Raw genomic sequence first — 21,031 nt, 5'->3', positions numbered from 1 at the left:
CACTTTTCATTTTTTTATTAGTTAAAAAAGTTTCAAAAATCCAATAGATTTCGTTCCACTTCACAATTGTGTCCCACTTGTTGGTGATTCTTCACATAAAATAAAAAATTTATATCTTTATGTTTGAAGCCTGAAATGTGGCAAAAGGTTGAAAAGTTCAAGGGGGCCGAATACTTTCGCAAGGCACTGTATGTGGTGACCAGGAGTCCAGTGCCTATCACGGTGTGGTGTGTTGATTATTCAATGCAGAGCAAATGTCAGTAGCCATTGAAATTAATGGTTGAAATCAAAAGCACTTTATTCTTTCACACAGTAACAGATACACATATAACATAGGACGATTTTCATACCGGGGTAAAGTTAGCTTCAAGTTCGAAAATGATTTTGGCACGCCTGTAGCATTTTCACGAAACCTCCTTCACGAAACCCAAAGTAAGGCTTGGAAAGGTCAGAATGCCTGCTTAGTGTGTAAAACACTTACTTGCAGCAGTGCCACATTCAATAAAACCACAAGAAAAAGGGATACAAGTGTATCAGTTTCAGGAAAAGGTAATGCACAATGGTTCTATTGGATGCAAGTGAAACCTTTTCTGAATGGAAATCAAGACAAAGATAATACTAAACAATGAATACTAATAATTTTTCTTTTATTTCTATTAACAGGACAGGAAATGGTGTTCCAATATACCAGGATCCATGATATAACATACTTAGATTTTACAGATTACCATGGGACAGACCTCGAAGAGTTAGTACATTAACAATGGCCAATATATACACTTAATAGGGAGGGCAGATGGTGAGTGGAGAAGGTCTGTTCACCAGGTAAAAATATGATTCAAGTGAAGCTGGAAAAACCAGGAATGCCGTACAAGTTAAATCCAGTTTGAATCCAAGTAAAGCACGACAATGTATAACATGGTGGGAATATAGACCATATCCGAAAAGATTATCATCCAATTTATCCAAACTCAGAATACACAATGAAACTTATGACAGTTGGCTAATAACCGCTCTTTATAGAAATGAAACTGGACTCATTATGTGCATCACAACATATACTAGGAGCATCCCAGGACCCAGAGTATGAATTAGTACTGATTTTAATTACATCCAGATGGACTAATTTGAAACCTTTTTTATGGACAAATGGACTCGATGGACAATATTATTCAATTAAATGTATCAATGTTATCCAGAGGAAACACTGTGAATATAAACAATGTTTCAATCCAACAGCCTGTGGCTATAAAATGCTAACAATATGTCCAACATTGATGACACCACCAACAGATGGACTTCTTAGGGAAGCAATGTTGCATGTTAAAATCATTACTTTAGAGGTAACTTATGTTTTAGCTAATGTTGTATTGCAATATAAAAAATGTAATCAATTGTAGAAACAAAACCAGTACTTTACAATGGCTGCAACAAAGCATATCTGTTACAACTTGCCCAATGAGGACCTGACACACCTCTTCGCATTACAGTGCGAAATCAGTAATCAGACACACCCCTACTCTTGGGTACTTTAACCTGCTTCACTCTCATCTCCCTGCTCAGTATTTGCTTGAACTTCTCGTGATACAATTCAGAGCCTTTTGCTATCTTGATTGCTTCTTGGTTATTCTAGACTTCTAGTTTGCCGACTCGACTTCGGTTTTGGATCTTGTTTTCGGATTGGTCTTTTGGATTGACTTCCTGGTTTTTTTAACTTGATACTTTTTGACTACGGATTATGGCATCCTGGTTTTCGGCTTCTTGTTTTCTCATCTCCCGCATACGGTCCATCTTTTGTCTTTCGTTTAAACAAAGTGTAGCAATATCCACACTAATTATAGATGACCCAATTATATCAAACTTAAATTGCACCAAGAAGTGCTCGGGGAAAAAAAAAGTTTGTTTGGAGATATTGGAGGTCTCTTTGGAAGTTCAAATTTGGCTCTAATTTCTTGGAAAATTGCAAATACAGAAGCATGTGCTAACTAGGCATATGCTCAGCAGGCATTGCAAGGTCTGGGTTTAGCAGATAATGGAGAAAATTATTTTTTGCATGCTGTAAAGCTTTAGTAGAAATAGTGAATACATTAGGTCAAGGTATAGTGAAAAACACAATTATTCATGTGAAAATTTTGCTAGAGATCTATTAAATGTAGTCAAAAGTGAATTATTGGATATCAGATTAGGAGTAGTCCTAAATACACTATTGGAAATGCTTAAAAAGTTAGGCTTACAATGGTTCACTGACAAAAATGAATTAACTTGACAGAATTACAACAAAACCCACTACATGAGGTGACACTATTACAGTTCCATTTTTCTTAGTGTTTCCACAAGTATCACATAAGCATAGATACAAGAAAGTAAGGGATTTTGAGAGTTTGCGTGATTCCATATAAAGATATATTCCATATTAGATTCCATATAAAGATCAAGTAATGACTCGTGGTAAGAGAAGATCTATAGTAAACAGAAAGCATGACACTGCTCACTACAACTGATTGCTGTCCTGAAACTCACCGTTATATTATAAGCAGTTGTAATACTTTACAGCCTTTATATAACAATTCTAAATTTATTTCTAGAATTGCATCCCTGTTGGGAACCTCACAAGCAATACAAATGTCAGCCACGCAATGGTGTATCACAAGTAATAGGTTTATTCCATGCTGAAAAGAGAAGAAAGGAAGCAAATTTCAGCTGTGGAGCATTCTTCGGGTGTCACTGCTGTCAATGGTATATCATGTCTGACAAAGAAACCTATATATATGGGGATTTATTGTGACCAGAAAAGCACACTTCTGCATACAGTTAACAGATGCTTGTGCGAAGGACACAGTGTACAAACACCTGTTGTTGCAAAAAAAGAATCTGACACATACGCTGAACAAGCAGACTGTTGTGTTGCATATATGAAAGTCTGTAGCATGGATCAGCGGTTAGTCCTTAACATATTGATCATAAAATATGTGCTTCTCCAATACCATGTTAGGTACATAGAGGAGATGATTATAACGGTATAAAAGGGTGCTTTTGAACAATGGCAAGCAAATCAGATAGGATTACTCTGACAGTCTGATCTTGGGGAGGCCTCTTCATTATTAATAAACCTCTTTCAATCCTTCACTGAACTGCACTGTGCCTCTTTTCTCTACAACAGTACAGTTGGAGTTTCAGGTTCTTTTAGGTACAAAATTACTGCATAGTATAAATACTCAGATCATAGTTTTTTTTGAGCTTCTAATGTGACTACTCAATTAGGGGACTACCTTCTTTATTATTTTTTTCCTGTTTGAAAAAACAATTCTCCCACCCTTCCTATCCCAGGAAACAAGATGTGCAAATTTGTAGATACACACACACCTACTGTATATATTCTCATATAATGTTAAAAAAATGCCTTGCAAAAAATAATACTAGCCATTTTTGCAACGATTTAATTTAAACTGGGCCGAGTATCACTGTGCTAAAGGTAGAATGGTTGCAGTTGTTAAGTCCAGGAGACGTTCATAGCTTTGCCACTTGGGGCATCTTGTTATATTTTTGTTTCTGATGTAAAAAAAAGGTCGGGGGGGGGTTCCTTTCTTCAATATACTACCCTATAGTTTTGGTGGTATAACAACCACAGGCTTCCCGGTTTCTGGCCTCCACATCAGGACCTGCGCGTCGTTGGCATTGGGCTTCACCATGGCGTTGGGCGGAATGGGCTCGTTCCTGGCCAGGATCTGGGGCTGCTCCTGGGCGGTGGGCTCCAGCAGCTTGGCACGCTGGCCCAGGGGTTTGCCGGGGTCGATCTCGATCTGCAGCTGCATCCTCCACTTGATGGTCTTCAGGATGAAGTGCTCCCTGCTGGCCTGGTTGATGGCCACCAGCCAGGTGATGAAGCTCTGGTCCCTGCGGATATTGGTCAGCTGGGACTGGTTGCTGTTGCTCACGGGCACGCCCCAGGACACATTGGGGTTGAAATTGTCGTCCATGGTGACGTTGAACTCTGTGTCCTTCATGGTGGGGCTGGTGAAAATGTAGATCTCTTTCTTATTGCCATACCAGGGGTAGTTCACCCCATCAGAGTCACTTATTGCTTGAATTTTACCATCCCTTAAATCAGGGATCTCCCAGCTAGACCTAAAACAAAACACACCAATTAATAGATCAGCACATCAACATGTAACACAGCAACAGTGCAAGTTTGACACTTTCCCCCTTTATAGTAACACACAAGTCTATGGTGGCTGGATTGATTAGCTACTATAGTGTTTCTAATTGGGTCATCATTACTTTGAGTTCCTGAGATCATATTGTTGAAGATTCTGATCACTTATGGATCAAAAACTCACACAAACTGAACTGTAGGAAAAATAGTCAAAATGATTAGAGTAGTTGAAAACATTAATGGTGGCTTGTACCAATTGATGATGCTCATAACATATGGTACTTCCTGAATTTGCCTAAAATATCCAAGGCTTTTGCACAGCAAGAACTAAGGAAGAATTTTCCAGCAGGAAAATGTGTTCCCATCTAACAAGAAAATATATATATATATACAGTGGTGTGAAAAAGTGTTTGCCCCCTTCCTGATTTCTTATTTTTTTGCATGTTTGTCACACTGAAATGTTTCAGATCATCAAACAAATTGAAATATTAGACAACGATAACACAAGTAAACACAAAATGCAGTTTTTAAATGAAGGTTTTTATTATTAAGGGAAAAAAAAAATCCAAACCTACATGGCCCTGTGTGCAAACGTGATTGCCCCTAAACCTAATAACTGGTTGGGCCACCCTTAACAGCAACAACTGCAATCAAGCGTTTGCGATAACTGGCAATGAGTCTTTTACAGCGCTGTGGAGGAATTTTGGCCCACTCATCTTTGCAGAATTATTGTAATTCAGCCACATTGGAGGGTTTTCGAGCCTTAACCGCTTTCTTAAGGTCATGCCACAACATCTCAATCGGATTCAGGTCAGGACTTTGACTAGGCCACTCCAAAGTCTTCATTTTGTTTTTCTTAAGCCATTCAGAGGTGGATTTGCTGGTGTGTTTTGGATCATTGTCCTGCTGCAGAACCCAAGTGCGCTTCAGCTTGAGGTCATGAACAGATGGCCGGACATTCTCTTTCAGGATTTTTTGGTAGACAGCAGAATTCATGGTTCCATTTACCACAGCAAGTCTTCCAGGTCCTGAAGCAGCAAAACAGCCCCAGACTATCACACTACCACCACCATATTTTACTGTTGGTATGATGTTCCTTTTCTGAAATGCTGTGTTACTTTTACGCCAGATGTAATGGGACACACACCTTCCAAAATGTTCAACTTTTGTCTCGTCAGTCCACAGAGTATTTTCCCAAAAGTCTTGGGGATCATCAAGATGTTTTCTGGCAAAACTGAGACGAGCCTTTATGTTCTTTTTGCTCAGCAGTGGTTTTCGTCTTGGAACTCTGCCATGCAGGCCATTTTTGTCCAGTCTCTTTCTTATGGTGGAGTCATGAACACTGACCTTAACTGAGGCAAGTGAAGCCTGCAGTTCTTTGGATGTTGTTGTGGGGTTTTTTGTGACCTCTTGGATGAGTCGTCGCTGCGCTCTTGGGGTAATTTTGGTCCGCCGGCCACTCCTGGGAAGGTTCACCACTGTTCCATGTTTTTGCCATTTGTGGATAATGGCTCTCACTGTGGTTCACTGGAGTCGCAAAGCTTTAGAAATGGCTTTATAACCTTTTCCAGACTGATAAATCTCAATTACCCTTTTTCTCATTTGTTCCTGAATTTGTTTGGATCGCAGCATGATGTCTAGCTTTTGATGATCTTTTGGTCTACTTCACTTTGTCAGGCAGGTCCTATTTAAGTGATTTCTTGATTAAGAACAGGTGTGGCAGTAATCAGGCCTGGGTGTGGCTAGAGAAATTGAACTCAGCTTTCCAAAGATGTGATAAACCACAGTTGATATATGTTTTAACGGGGGGGGGGGCAATCACTTTTTCACACAGGGCCATGTAGGTTTGGATTTTTTTTTCCCCTTAATAATAAAAACCTTCATTTAAAAACTGCATTTTGTGTTTACTTGCGTTATCTTTGTCTAATATTTCAATTTGTTTGATGATCTGAAACATTTCAGTGTGACAAACATGCAAAAAAATAAGAAATCAGGAAGGGGGCAAACACTTTTTCACACCACTGTATATACACCTGTTTGACCTGTATTGGCTTTAACTGACAGAAGTCATACTCATTCTTAATATCCCATGCATCTGTTTTTGTTAAAAATAAACATAGGATCGCACTGGTATCACACAAGTCCTGCATCCTCTTTGGATAACTCTGCAGTACCAGTGATTCAGATGTGGCAAGATTTGTTCAGATATGCCCATGAACTTTTTTGAAAAGTAAATCCATCATCTATCCACACATATTATACAGTAACTGCTTCATCCAATTCAGAATAGCAGGGGAGCCTATCCCGGTAAGCAAAATGCACAAGCCAGGATACACCTTAGATGGGACACCAGTCCCACACACACACACACACACACACACACACACACACACACACACACACACACACACACACACACACACACACACACACACAGGCCAATTTTCCCCAGAAGGCAACTAATCCACCAGTATGTCTTTGGACTTTGGGAAAAAACCCTCCCTATATTCATTAGAAGATACAACTCTATATTGTATCTTAGAATTGAACTCAGAGATGGTGTAATGCTAACCACTGTGCCACTTAGAAGTTGTTGCACATTCTGTAATTCCCCCCCCCCACAAAAAAAAATAAAAATTGTCAATTATTTTCTTTTAAATCCCCCCCTCATCCAATTTAGATTCTCCATAGTTTAACAGGCCTGCATTTACAGCAGCTCCTAAAACCAGCACAGGAAAGATATAACCCAGCAACCTTGCAGGAACCTGTGCTTGTCAGAGTTATCTGCTATTTTTCACTTCACAGATACCAATGGAGTCACCACTGCCTGGGGGGACTGACACGGCTCTCACAGCTGCTGACAGATTGAAATCTGATGATCCAATGGATGTTTTTGATATGCAGGAGACTGAAGGAAATGACCAGCATCATCAGGAAAGCAAGATCATCCTCAGTACCTGGGTCAAGTGTGCAAATACTGTCTAAAAGTAACAAGAGTGCTATGGAGGCTTTTAAGGGTTGTATTGAGAAGAGGCAGATTGGCATGTAGTGGAGGTATGTTTCATACCAAAGCGGGAGAATGCCTAGGGCATAGGACAGTTTAGAACTATATCTTTGCTGAATGTGGAAGGAAAGATCTTTCTGGCAATTGTGGCAAGATGACTTACTGACTACATGCTGCTTAACAAGTACATGGATATATTAGTGCAGAAAGGAGGCAAAAAAAGGAATAGGGAACTAACAGTACTATGGCTGGACCTAGCCAATGGATATGGCTCATTACGACATAAATTAGTGCATCTGACAAGTAAGATGTAAAATGGCGAGTAAGATGGCGCTGACAGTGAAGGCTGGCGTCCTGCAAGTGTCCTGCGAGCATCCATTCGTCCTTGTTTATTTAGTTTTATATAATAATATATTATATAAATAATTATAAAATAATCCAGATACGACCTCAAGAAAGCCATCAAAAGAGCTAAATACAACTATAGAGTTTATAAAAAGTTTTATAAAAAGTTTATAAAAAGACCAATCCACACAAGGCTCCTGGCAATGGCCATGTTCTGAAGTCATGTGCAGACAAGTTGGCAGATGTCTTCTCAGACATACTCAATCTTTCTCTAGCTCAGTACATAGTTCCTTCCTGCTTTAAGAAAGGCACCATTGTCCCCGTTCCTAAGAAACAGAGTCAGGTGTCTAAATGACTACTGCCCCGTTGCACTTACATCAATTATCAAGTGCTTCGAGTGGTTGGTCAAAGCATTCATCACCTCCTCACTGCCTGATACACTTGACCCATTAGTATTTGCGTATCGCCAGAACAGGTCAACAGAGGATGCTATAGCCACTGCCCTCCATACTGCCCTCTCACAAGGGGATAAGAAAGGAACATATGTGAGAATGCTGTTTGTTGATTACAGCTCAGCATTCAATACCATAGTGCCCTCAAAGCTCGTCATCAAGGTCCAGGACCTGGGACTGACCATCTCCCTCTGTTACTGAATCCTGGACTTCTTGATGTCCGCAGGTGGTGAGGGTGGGCACCAACATACAGTGGTGCTAGAAAGTTTGTGAACCCTTTAGAATTTTCTGAATTTCTGCATAATTCTGACCTAAAATGTGATGAGATCTTCATCTAAGTCATAGAAATATACAAAGAGAACCCAATAAAACAAATAACACACAAAAGGATATACTTTTTCATTCATTTATTGATCAAAATGATCCAACATGAAATGTCTGTCAGAAAAAGTATGTGAACTTATGCTTTACATAAATTTACAAATGTATGTAGAAATTCAGAAAATTCTAAAGGGTTCACAAACTTTCTATGCTCTACCCAGACTCTAAAAACTGGAGCCCCCCCATGGCTGTGTGCTTAGCCCTCTCCTCTACTCCTTATTTACTCATGATTGTGTCGTCAGGCGTAACTCAACTCCATCATCAAGTTTACGGATGATACAACAGCCATCGGCCTGATCACAGATGGTGAAGGGTCTGCGTACAGGTAGGAGGTTGAAACCCTGGCAGCATGGTGCCAGGAGAACAACCTCTCTCTGAACATCAGTAAGACTAAGGAAATTATTGTGGATTATAGGAACCAATAGGGAGATCACATACCTATTTATATCAATGGGACTGCAGTGGAGAGGGTCAGCAGTTTTAAGTTCCTGGGAGTTAACATCTCAGAGGACTTTACCTGGACCCACCACACCAACATCGTGGTCAAAACAGCACGGCAGCGCCTGTTCTTTGTCCGAAGGCTAAAGATGTTCAGAATGCCATCACATATCCAGGCCAGCTTCTGCAGGTACACTATTGAGAGCATCCTGATTGGCTGCATCACTGCCTGGTATGGAAACTGCTCCACCTGAAATCGCACTGCACCAAGTACCACAGAGGGTGGTGAAGTCAGCGCAGCTTATTACCGGCTGTAAGGTACCAGACATCCATGATATCTTCTCAGCTAGATGTCTTAAGAAGTCCAGATCCATTCTCAAGACCCCAGTCATCCTAGTATCGAAGCATTCAAGGCTGCTAAATAGCCAACCTGCAGCTTCAGCAAATCACTGTAATGGCTGCATGGACATACTGTACAGTTTTCATTGTATTTCTTTGTATTTGGTGTACTGCACTACTTGGACATAATGTATTGCATACACCCTGGACACATAACAGCTCTATTTATATTGAGTTTTGTTGGAGTTCATCTTATTCATATTCTATGTTACTTAATTTAGTCATTTTTATGACCCCCCCCTCGTAGAAAAGGAATTGCATTGCCGGCATGTACTGCTACACACTGTATTGTTGTGCATTTGAGAAACGTTGATTGAGATACTGGATGTTTACAGACAAGTCACAGGGTCACTGCTGAGCACTGAGCTGAAAATACACTGATTTGAAATTCAACAAACAAACAAACAAACCACAGACAACTGGACAAGTGTCTTTGTCCTGGTCAGTCAGATAAGTGGCTCACCCACACTGAAACTAACACTGTCCATGCTCTTGGACAAACCGTCCTATCTTTACTGGCATCAAATCACTGCAGGACTGGGTAAGTGCTGTTTTGACAATAATTTGTTCCCTGGACTTGGACATTGAATACAAGAAGCTCCTTATACAGTATACCAAGATGAGAGTGTCAGCAAATCCTATAAATGCAACGTGTAGTGTGCACAGTGTCACTAATAGTAGTGACATTGCATATTACTATTTAGAGAAGGTTAAGCTGCAACATGGTAATAAAAAGATTACTGTACGGCAGAACACATTTGTGTACATCTTTACAGTAAGCACTGATTGAATATGTACTGTAGCAGCATTTCCTTTTTTATTACAGGTACATAAAAACAAAAGATTAAATATGTGTCTTTTCGTATTTGCGTCTTCTTCTTTCTCATTTCTCTCAATCCCTTCCCTGTCACTCTTCATTTCAGAGACACAAAAGGGTTTCTCCAGAGGGAAATTTGAGTCCAGGCTACTGGTGCTGAATCTATTAAGAACCGTGTTAACAAGTACTCTGCTGGGAAATGTGAAATTTCTGAGAATATTCACATCTTGACTTGTGCCACTTGTTTCAGGCGTTTTAATATAGACCTTGTCACTTTCTCCACAGCAATTCTCTTAATTTGGTACTAATCCAGAAACCATTGCTGAGCTCATTAGAGCAGTTTGCAAACATCTCAATCTAGCTGACCATGGCGTAGGACGAATGCAATTAGTTTTGATTAAGAAACTAAACATCAAATGATACATTAATTTTTCCCCCCCTAAATAATACCAGTTTTGAACATGTTTTGATAGGTCCACTTCACAGTCATTAGAGTTCAGTTATTTTACCTTCAAATACAACCAGAACATGTTCCAGCCATGTAGCTACAGTAGTTCCTGGCTAAAGATCATGATTGAAATAAAGGCAAACATTCACAGGCAACTATGAATGGTGAAAGCAGAGCACCATTTCATAACAGCAGTTATGAAAATAACAGCACACGTAGGATTAATATGCTACCTGTTAGTGATCCCTTAGACAGTTCACTGAGGATATAAAATACCTGATAATCTCATACTCTTCAGCAAAGCAAGAGGTACTGGAAGTTACTGAGGAAAGCTTTCAAAAATAAAAACAGATACAAATAAATCCAGCCATTTTATTTCTTAAGATGTGTAAAAATATATTAGAATGCAACTCTATACTTCTATTATATAAACTGTATGTATAAATATTGCATAGTATGAACATGCTAAATGCTAATTAACCTCACTTTTATTTAAGCTGATCATACTGATAGTTACACTAAATCTAAAAGTGAAACCAAAAAGTTTGCTGTCGTGACACATGAAACTTTTTAATTTAGGACTCAGTAAAAGAAATGTGCACCACTTGTGAATTTGCCGATAACACAAGAACACTGCAATAACTCAAGTAGCACTGCCAGCTTGGGGTTCTAGGGGCGCTGGAAGTTTGGAAGAAGGTTATACAAACAGTGAAGCTGGGCTCTTCCATACTGAGCCATGTTAACATTAACCTCACAGTTAAGACTAAATACAGGGCTGCAAATACTATCCACTAGACGTTGAATTCAGGGAAGTGGGGGACACAGTGCAGAGAGTGCAAGGCAGGACACGCCCCGGACAGGACGCCAATCCATCACAGCACGCACGCACGCACGCACGCACACACGCACACACCAGGGCCAATTTCCCAGAGGCCAATTTATCAACCAGCATGACTTTGGACTGTGGGAGTAAACCCATGTGAACATGGGGAGAACATACAAACTCCACGCAGACAGCACCCCAGGAACTGAACCTTAGACAATGGAGTCCACCATGCTGCCCTGGATTTGATCATTCTGCTTTATTTCTGTGTACAATTTATATTACAATTGTAAAGTAAACATTCTAAATGTGGTGCCTGGTTACTTTTCCCTTGCTACTTAACAGAACTTTCATGTACATTATACTCTTTTTCTCCCACACAGCCACCAATTAATGATCTACCTCAAAGGAGGAAAGCAGCTCTTGGATGACCAAATACTTGGGTGTAATTTTGTGTACATAGGCCTTGTTTGAAAATTTCTGCCTGCACAGGCAAATTACAAGAAGGAAAAAAGAATAATGTCTTTTGCTGTATTTCTTATAAGTTGAATAATAATAATAAATATAATAATTGCTTACACTTATATAACGCTTTTCTGGACACTCCACTCAAAGCGCTTTACAGGTAATGGGGACTCCCCTCTGCAACCACCAATGTACCGCATCCACCTGGGTGATGCGACGGCAGCCATAGTGCGCCAGAACGCTCACCACACATCAGCAATCAGTGAGGAGGAGAGCACAGTAATGAAGCCAATTCATGGATGGGGATTATTAGGAGGCCATGATTGGTAAGGGCAAATGGGAAATTTGACCAGGACACCGGGGTTACACCCCTACTCTTTTCAAGAAGCACCCTGGGATTTTAAATGACCACAGAGAGTCAGGACCTCGGTTTTACATCTCATCCGAAGGACAGCACCTGTTTACAGTACAGTGTCCCCGTCACTATACTGAGGCATTCGGACCCACATGGAGTTTCAAAAGTGGGTAAGAGGGGTTTGAAGTAAGGTAAAGCATAACTGCCTGTTTAATTCACCCCTTACTGTCTACATTCAATCAATATAAGGCACAGACTAATGTTAAGGAACAAGTAATACATTTATTACATGCTGAAAAGAATAATGGAAAAGTCAGAAAAAACACAACATGAGCCTGTCTCTCAATAATAATAATCCAGTGTGTGATCTCCTGTCCCAGCCTGAGGAACAGACAGTGAGCCTGTCTCTCAATAATAATAATCCAGTGTGTGATCTCATGTTCTAGCCTGAGGAACAGACAGTGAGCCTGTCTCTCAGTAATAATAATACAGTGTGTGATCTCCTGTCACAGCCTGAGGAACAGACAGTGAGCCTGTCTCTCAATAATAATAATACAATGTGTGATCTCCTGTCACAGCCTGAGGAACAGTGAGCAGTCGTAATAGTTACAGCTTTCCTTATTTAGCTCAGCAGCTTTTATTTCGCCCGCGGCAAGAAGTGCAAGCAACTTGTGAAAACAGATTGGGTTTGCTGTGTTCAACCGGTTTGGTTTCTTCGTTTTGTAAAGCCGAAACGTTGCGTTTAATTTCTTTTTTCAGCATGGAATAAAAGTATTACTTGTCCCTTTGCACCTTATGCATGCTGACGCAGCTACCCACCTGAACTATAGAATAATGTTATCAGACTTGCGTCTGTTCACCAATTTATACAGGCTGTAGGAAGTCAAAAGATTCTGAAACGTTTTTGTAGATACTGTATATTGTAGCAGGTTGTGCTGAGCATTTTCAGTTTTGTGTTTTTATGCGGTAAAGCATTTCTTAGAGGTTGCACAGAAACGTGTTTTTATAGGGCTATACATATTTCTTACTGAAGTCTAGTAGATAGCCCCAATAAGCCATTGTATATACAGTATATATAATGTGAACATCAGCGCGCTTGCTAACGCGGTACTTACGTTCCTTCATCCCCGTATTCATTGTAAAACTGCATGTGGTTGCACGCTTGAATCCAGCCCACGGTCCAGGTCTCCTTAGCAGCGATGGGCGGCACCAGTACCCGGGCCGAAGCTCGGAAATACGGGGTTGTGTACCGCAGAGCAGAGAAGGATTCGTAGATGCTGGTGGGATTTGAGTCTATGATAGAATTCACTTCAAGAACGGCAATGCTTTCACGGAAACGTTTGGGAAAACTCTGGCTAGAGCCTATTGCATTGAATATCACTAGAACTCCCAAGAACGGCAACAGACGCATGAAAAACATAGTCACTGATTTTGTCTCCACTCAAGGAAATATATATATATTTTTAAAGAAGGTGTTACGGTCAGTCTTCCTAAACCGAAGGATGGATCCTATGTGGGTTCAGTAGACAGAACAATAACCAGAAACTTCCTCGGTAGTGATTTCGCAATCCGAAAGATTTGCTCAAAAACGGAAAAAAACAGACAAGTTTGAATGTTACACAAAGCCGCAATCCGAGAAACGAAATAAAAATACTAAAAGGGGTCCGAAAACAAGAAGACACTCTAAATGAACAGCCAACAGTAAGGGAATATCAAAAGTCAAACGCAATACTAAGCGAGGAGGATGAGCGGCGCTTAAATGCATTGAGAGGAGCGGGTGTGTCAGCAAGAGAGCAAAGCGGTAGGTTAGGTGGTTATCGATGTCTCTGCCTACGTTTTGATCGGGACGTCTGGGTCTTAACCGAAGGTCTTCACGGCACATAGCCTAGCGTTATCGCGATGGTTAGATATCCTGTTGCAGTTTCAAATTTTTTACTAGTCTTGAAAAATATCCACTCCCGGCACATGTTCTGTATAAGAAACTTACTGCACGTTTTATGCCAAATCAGTATTTCTATACTGGAAAGCTAAGGAGGTCCAGCATTTGTAATAATAATAATAATAATAATAATAATAATAATAATAATAATAATAATAATAATAATAATAATATTCTAGTTATCAATAGCATTTTTTGATAAATATACAAACAGCTTACTTTACTTCTCTGAAGCAGGTTTCCGTTTCTTATAGCCATAGCATACAGCAGTCCATTGCCGCAGAGAAGAAGAGCGGACATCAGTGGATTCTGTACAGACCTGCAGGCATGTCCCAGGTGAGTTCAAGTTCGCGATCAACAGTTACACCAAGAGCTGCAGCCACGCTTTCCTTTAAACTATCGGCGGTTTAAAATAAACTAGCCATTTAAAACAAAGTAGTGATTGACAGAACTAGACTGATCTACATGCTCTGATGCATAAAATAATATCGACATCTGCAACAGCAATGCTTGATAAACGATCTTTCCGTCGAGCGCTTGAAGTTCCTACCTCAAGTTTTAGTACCCTTATACGATCAGTCGTTTTTTTGTCTTACTTTTGTTATAGTTTCCTTAAAAGACGGAGGAGAGGATGTGAGAGCGATTTAAGCTACGTTTGCATGTTTCTAGTTGTGAAAGAGAGCGGAATTAATATTTAGATTTCTTCATAATGTCACATTCAGACTCATCTCATGCCTCCTCAATCTAATGGTTCCGTCCTGCATCGTTTACATTCAAATTTCATAACAGGAAAAAATATATATATTTTCCCTGCTTTCCCTGTTTAGAAAACCTTAATTCGCAGGCGCTTATAAATAAAAGATACTGTAATAAATATGCCCCTGCGCATAACATGGATGTTGGCTGCCCGGGCTGAGGAAGACGGCAAGACCCCTGTTGAGTGATGGTTTGCGCCCATGTGGTAGAGAGAGGAACTGGGTGTGGCTGGGGCACAAGCCCGAGAACCCAAATTCGTTACATTGGTGTTAGGGTGGGATGGATGGACAGAGACCTACAGCACCTGTTGGACTCAGAGATGCGCCAGTTCCCCCAGCAGGTGTCCCACCCTTAAGTGCCAAGAGCTAGAATGGCTCCACCGGTGCAGCCACTGTTAGAAATTAAATCTAGGTGGACTGAGTGAGCACACTTGGTTCCTGTTCTGACCCGAGGAAGACTTAAATAATCTAGACCAGGCTCATCTTATTCTTCTGCTTGCTGTAATAAAACCAGAATCTCCATCACTCCCACTCCCTGCTCTCTAAACTGATTTCAACATAAAATCTATCCAAAACCATCTCTGCAAATTCTCCCAGTGGTTGGTCATAAGAACAAAAGAAGAGTTAGAGACCCATCTAGCCCATTTGGTAGTAATTAATGCATCAGATGATCTCATCCAGCTGTGTCTTGAAAGGAAGCAGGGTATCAGTTTTAACAACATGCCTGGGTAGCTTGTTCCACCTTTCCATCACCCTATGAGTAAAGTAGTGCCTCCAGTTTTTAGTTTTAAATCCATGTAGTTTCCACTGTTCATACTAAAGAAATCCACTGGGTTTCAGTGGATCAGTGTCTCCACTGATGATCAATGTCCTTTGAGAATATGGAATAAAAGTATCAGTGTAAGGATCCTATGCAGACGCAGATGCATAGGATCTGTATATGATATGTACAGTTGGCTTGTGCCCAACAGAGAGGGGACTATTTCCCGTATCAGTTTCAGTATCAGTTTCAGTGGGCGGCCTGGGAGAACGGCTGGTCCCAGGGGGAGATGGCAGGCCACCTTGCCATGGCCCGGGAGGGGAAGGCCTGATAGGCTTTGCTGACCAGCAATACAGCTACATGGTCAATGCTGTGTTTGAGGAGACCGGTGGGCACGTCCAGAAGGGTGCTCCCTGCTGGGCAACAGAGGCCACATCAGAGGAATCGGGTGGGGAGGAGGAGATGGCCACCGGTGTTACACCAGTAGAGCAGCGAAGACAGGTCACCTACTTACCACTGTGGACATCGCCCAGGAGGTGTTGGGCGCCAGAGCCAGAAGCTGTCGGGAAACAGGAGAAGAGCAACCTAAAGGGGGCAGGAAAACCCGGAGGAGTGCTAGACCCCGCCTGCCATTGTGGGGTTCCTTTCCTGCCTCACTGAGGGCTGGGCATCAAGACAGCCGGACCCTCAGGATGGGAGACTATCAGCCTGCGCCTGAGGACAGTGATGGGACAGTGCACAGAGGTCCTCGGCAAGGGGGTGCTGACTGACTGTGAATGTAAAGTTTGGGGCAGCCCCCTTTTATCTCCTCCAAATTCATGATGACTGAATCCTGGGGGACTGGTTGGAAGGAAGGTGGCTGCCTAGACTTGGGCTGGTGGGAATTGGTGGGGCGGGGAACAGATCCGTCTCGAACATGATTATGTTAACTCTTGTAAAACTACTTCTACTACAGACCCAAAACCGATGTAAAACTAAGATCACCAGCAATTTTTTAAAAAAGATTCTCTGAATGAAACAGGAATTAACAGAAACTCTGTTCCGGTGTTTAATAAAGCTAAACAGTAAGCAGGTGTTTAAGGACAGCCCCAGAACTACTGAACACTTGCTTGAGGAGCTTTTCTCTGGTTAGACTGAGCACAGGCAGACATAGAAGTGTAAATATTGTGTCTCTGTACTTAGTGTGTATGTTCAAATTTACTCTTCTGTTTCAGATATTTGGACGGTCACTTGACAGCTCTTGAACTCATCAGTATTTATTACCTTGATTAATGGAAATGCAGGTTTCCCCCCAAAAAACTATCATCCTTTTATCTGACTTCAGTTTTGAAACTGGATCTTTCCCCTCTTAACATGGTATAAAGTTCAGGAATGAACTCACGTTTTCTACGTTATTTAGTATGTTGATATCAGCACAAAATATAAAACTCTTCCCCTTGACTCATGAATTACTTTCTTTATTGAAGGTTGTTCCTTTCCACCTGTCCTAGAGAACCGAATCCTGTGTGCTCAAGTGCTCTGAGCAAAATCGTTCATGTCAAGGATCGCCTCAAGAAAGAGAAAGAGGAAAATCAACCCTGATATTTTTAGCACTGTCTCTGTGTGTTTCTTTTCTTACTACTTCATGTCCTTCTCCTGCCTCTTCAGTGTTCAGACAAGAATGTTGCTCAACACCCATTTTCAACACATGAGGATATATGTCAAAACCTGATTTTCAGTTCTTTAAAGCATGTGTGCAGGCACTGTTCATTCATTATACATAAACGTAAAAAAATGACTCTGACGTTTGGTGACATTTGAGTTTTAGATGAATACAAGAGAAAAGAACTCCAGGTAACTTTGATAGAGAACAATGCTGTGTTTGTGTTCTAACCTGTCATAGTGATGCTACTATTTTGTTTGTACTAGTTTTCATAGTCTGAGAGGGGGTAATAAAGAAGCAATCAGCCCTGGCTCATCTCTTCTTGTTACTGTTTTCTGGGCCAACGTGGCTGTCACAGTCCATGACCTTAGTCATTAAGAGAATGAGCTTGACTTCTTCACAACAAGCACTGTGTAGAAAAACAGACAGTTTGAGAACAGTAGTTTTGCTCTCGCCACCCAGGAACCTCGTGTTACAATGAAGTTTCAACTTCAGAATGCCCCCAAGCTCAGATACAGCTACCCTTTCACTTTCAAAATGAGGCTGTATGTATTTATTGATATCATGGCTCTGTGGAGATAAGATAAGAGTTTTTTTAAGCAGGTCATCAAACAAAGCATATCATATCTTCAATGAGAGGCACTCTGAAAATGAACCTAACGAAATCTGCAACAATAGAAATATATTTGAACTTCCTGGGATCGTGGTCTTATTAACTACAACTGGCAAAGCAAAATATCTGTTGAGGGGCCTGTTCACACAAGCTCAGGCAGTCAGAGACTTGATGACAGATCTGGAATAGAAGGATGGCTGTGATGCCAGATTCTAGGTTATAGATCGTTGACTGAACTTTTGAAGTCACTTTTTTTAAAATTAAAATGTATGTGGCCTATTAGAGCTTCAGTACTGTCAAAGCCAAAGATAAAATCAACGTTCTGCTGTCAAACACTACAAGCTTCCTATCTATTACAACTGCACTTATAAGAAATGCCTGTGAAACTAACTGCCTATAAAGAGGCTTAAGAAATTCAGCACTCCAGTCCTTCTATGGTATTTCCTCTTGGAGCAAGTAGAGTGATAATAACCAATGTCCAGGAGTGTTCACTCAGGGTATGGATTGTTACCGTGCTGATATGAATCTGCTGGCTGTTGACCTCATGATCTGCACCAGGTAGCTTATTCCCAAGGAGCAAGGCTCAAGCTACGCTCAAGAGCCCATGGAATTTGCATGTTAGATGGTACTGTAAGATCCCCCCTTCTTGTCTGTTCCAGTCTAAACTCTGTTCCGGTGTTTAGTAAAGCTAAACAGTAAGCAGGTATTTAAGGAAATCCCTAGAACTACTGAATGCTTGCTTGAGGAGCTTTTCTCTGGTGACACTGAGCACAGGCAGACATAGAAGTGTAAATATTGTTGCTCTGTACTTAGTGTCGATGTTCAAATTTACACTTCTGTTTCAGATATCTGGACGGTTGCTTGACAGCTCTTGAACCCATCAGTATTTATTACCTTGATTAATGGAAATGCAGGTTTCCCCCAAAAAGCTATCATCCTTCTTTTATCTGATTTCAGTTTTGAAACTGGATCATTCCTCTCTTAACATGGTATAAAGTTCAGGAATGAACTCACGTTTTCTACGTTATTTAGCATGTTGATATCAGCACAAAATATAAAACTCTTCCCCTTGACTCATGAATTACTTTCTTTATTGAAGGTTGTTCCTTTCCACTTGTCCTAGAGAACCGACTCCTGTGAGCTCAAGTGCTCTGAGCAAAATTGTTCGTGTCAAGGATCGCCTCAAGAAAGAGAAAGAGGAAAATCAACTCTGATATTTTTAGCACTGACTGTGTGTGTTTCTTTTCTTACTACTTCATGTCCTTCTCCTGCCTCTTCAGTGTTCAGACAAGAATGTTGCTCAACACCCATTTTCAACATATGATGATATATGTCAAAACCTGATTTTGAGTTCTTTAAAGCATCTGTGCAGGCACTGTTCATTCATTATACATAAATGTAAAAAAATGACTCTGACATTTGGTGATATTTGAGTTTTTGATGAATACAAGAGAGGAGATCTCCAGGTGACTTTGATAGAGAGCAATGTTTTGTTTGTGTTCTAACCTGTCATAGTGAAACTACTATTTTGTTTGTACCAGTTTTCATAGTGTGAGAGGGGGTAATAAAGAAGCAATCAGCCCTGGCTCATCTCTTCTCGTTACTGTTTGCTGGGCCGACTTGGCTTTCACAGCCCATGACCTTAGCCATTAAGAGAATGAACATGACCTCTTCACAACAAGCACTTTGTAGAAGAACAGAAAGTATGGGAATAGTAGTTTTGCTCTCACCACTCAAGAACCTCGTGTTACAATGAAATTTCAACTTCACAATGCCCCCAAACTCGGATACAGCTACCCTTTCACTTTCAAAATGAGGCTGTATATATTTATTGATATCATGGCTCTGTGGAGATAAGATAAAAGTTTTTTAAGCAGGTCATCAAACAGCATATCATATTTTGAGTGGCATTCTAAAAATGAACCTAGCGAAGTCTGCAACAATAGAAATATATTTGCACTTCCTGGAATCGTGGTCTTATTAACTACAACTGGCAAAGCAAAATATCTGTTGAGGGGCCTGTTCACACCGACTCAGGCGGTCAGAGACTTCATGACAGATCTGAAATAGTAGGATGGCTGGGATGACAGATTCTAGATTATAGATCGTTGACTGAACTTTTGAAGATTCTTTTAAAATTAAAATGTATGTGGCCTATTAGAGCTTCAGTACTGTCAAAGCCAAAGATAAAATCAATGTTGTGCTGCTCAAACACTACAAGCTTCCTTTCTTTTATAACTGCACTATTGAGAAACACCCTTGAAACTACTTCCCATAAAGAGGCCTACGAAATTCAGCAGTCCAGTCCTTCTACGGTATTTCCTCTTGGAGCAAGTAGAGTGATACCAATGTCCAGGAGTGTTCACTCAGGGTATGGATTGTTACCCTGCTGATATGAATCTGCTTTTAACTGATTTCCAGTTTGAAACTGGATAATGTTTCTCTTAACATGGTATAAAGGTCAGGAATGAACTCGCATTTTCTATAATAATTAGTATGTTGATTTTAGCCAAAAATATATAACTTTCTTTATTGAATGTTGTTTCTGCACTCTGTCTTGATCTGTTATTTTCCATGTTTTAGTCTCATCTTGCTTTCTGGCGATCCTGCACACTTCTTCTTCTGTTCCTGGTCCAGTTCCTGCTTACCTGGTGGTCTGTGCACTTTTGGTCATTTCCAGTCTTGTTCCTGATTATCCTGTCCAGTCCTGCTGTGCTGCACCGTCACCTGCCTGGACCACTCCCACTGCTCATGTCCATTATTGCAGATCCTCCTCGGAATCTTCCATCATTGCTTGCCTTGGCTTCAGATGTTTCCATGAGACCTCATCCTTTCAGGTACATCAACTCTTTGCTCGTGTTAATGCCTCTTTTCAATAAACTAGTCTTTATCTCATGTATGAATTCTCTCATTACTCAATAGGCTTTAGGATTTCTTCCACTTTGCCAAAGTGTAACACTTCCCAGCTGGAAGAGTCAGTCTGAGAACAGAACTCAGACAGCTCTCTGCAGAGTACATCTTTTACCTGGAATCAGTGAGTCACTTTACTGGCTACAAATGATGGTTGCAGGCAGAGTGCACCATCTGACATTGTATAGCAGATCATCTGACACTGATACTTTTGAATGGCTAATGGATAATACACAATATATATGTATGAAAAATGTAGGGTATCTGCACACACAATAGAACACATCTTAAAAAAAACATTAGCCTACAGTATGTTTTATTCATATTGTCAA

At 40.7% G+C, this 21,031-nt stretch overlaps 1 protein-coding gene across 1 annotated transcript; it reads right to left on the bottom strand.

Moving 5' to 3' along the window:
- Positions 1–273: 273 nt before the first annotated feature.
- LOC148668510 (protein FAM78A-like) lies at positions 274–14,233 on the bottom strand. Its single transcript, XM_088632569.1, has 2 exons — positions 13,196–14,233; positions 274–4,125 (listed from the first exon to the last, which is right to left on the bottom strand). The coding sequence occupies exons 1-2, from the start codon at positions 13,498–13,500 to the stop codon at positions 3,600–3,602; spliced, it is 831 nt and encodes a 276-aa protein (XP_088488695.1). The 5' UTR covers positions 13,501–14,233; the 3' UTR covers positions 274–3,599.
- Positions 14,234–21,031: the final 6,798 nt, after the last annotated feature.

This window comes from Lepisosteus platostomus, chromosome 5, assembly GCF_059453375.1.
Source record: "Lepisosteus platostomus isolate fLepPlt1 chromosome 5, fLepPlt1.hap1, whole genome shotgun sequence".
Lineage (NCBI taxonomy): Eukaryota > Metazoa > Chordata > Actinopteri > Semionotiformes > Lepisosteidae > Lepisosteus > Lepisosteus platostomus.
The sequence above is the reverse complement of the archived record's forward strand: the minus strand, read 5'-3'. Positions and strand labels throughout refer to the sequence as shown.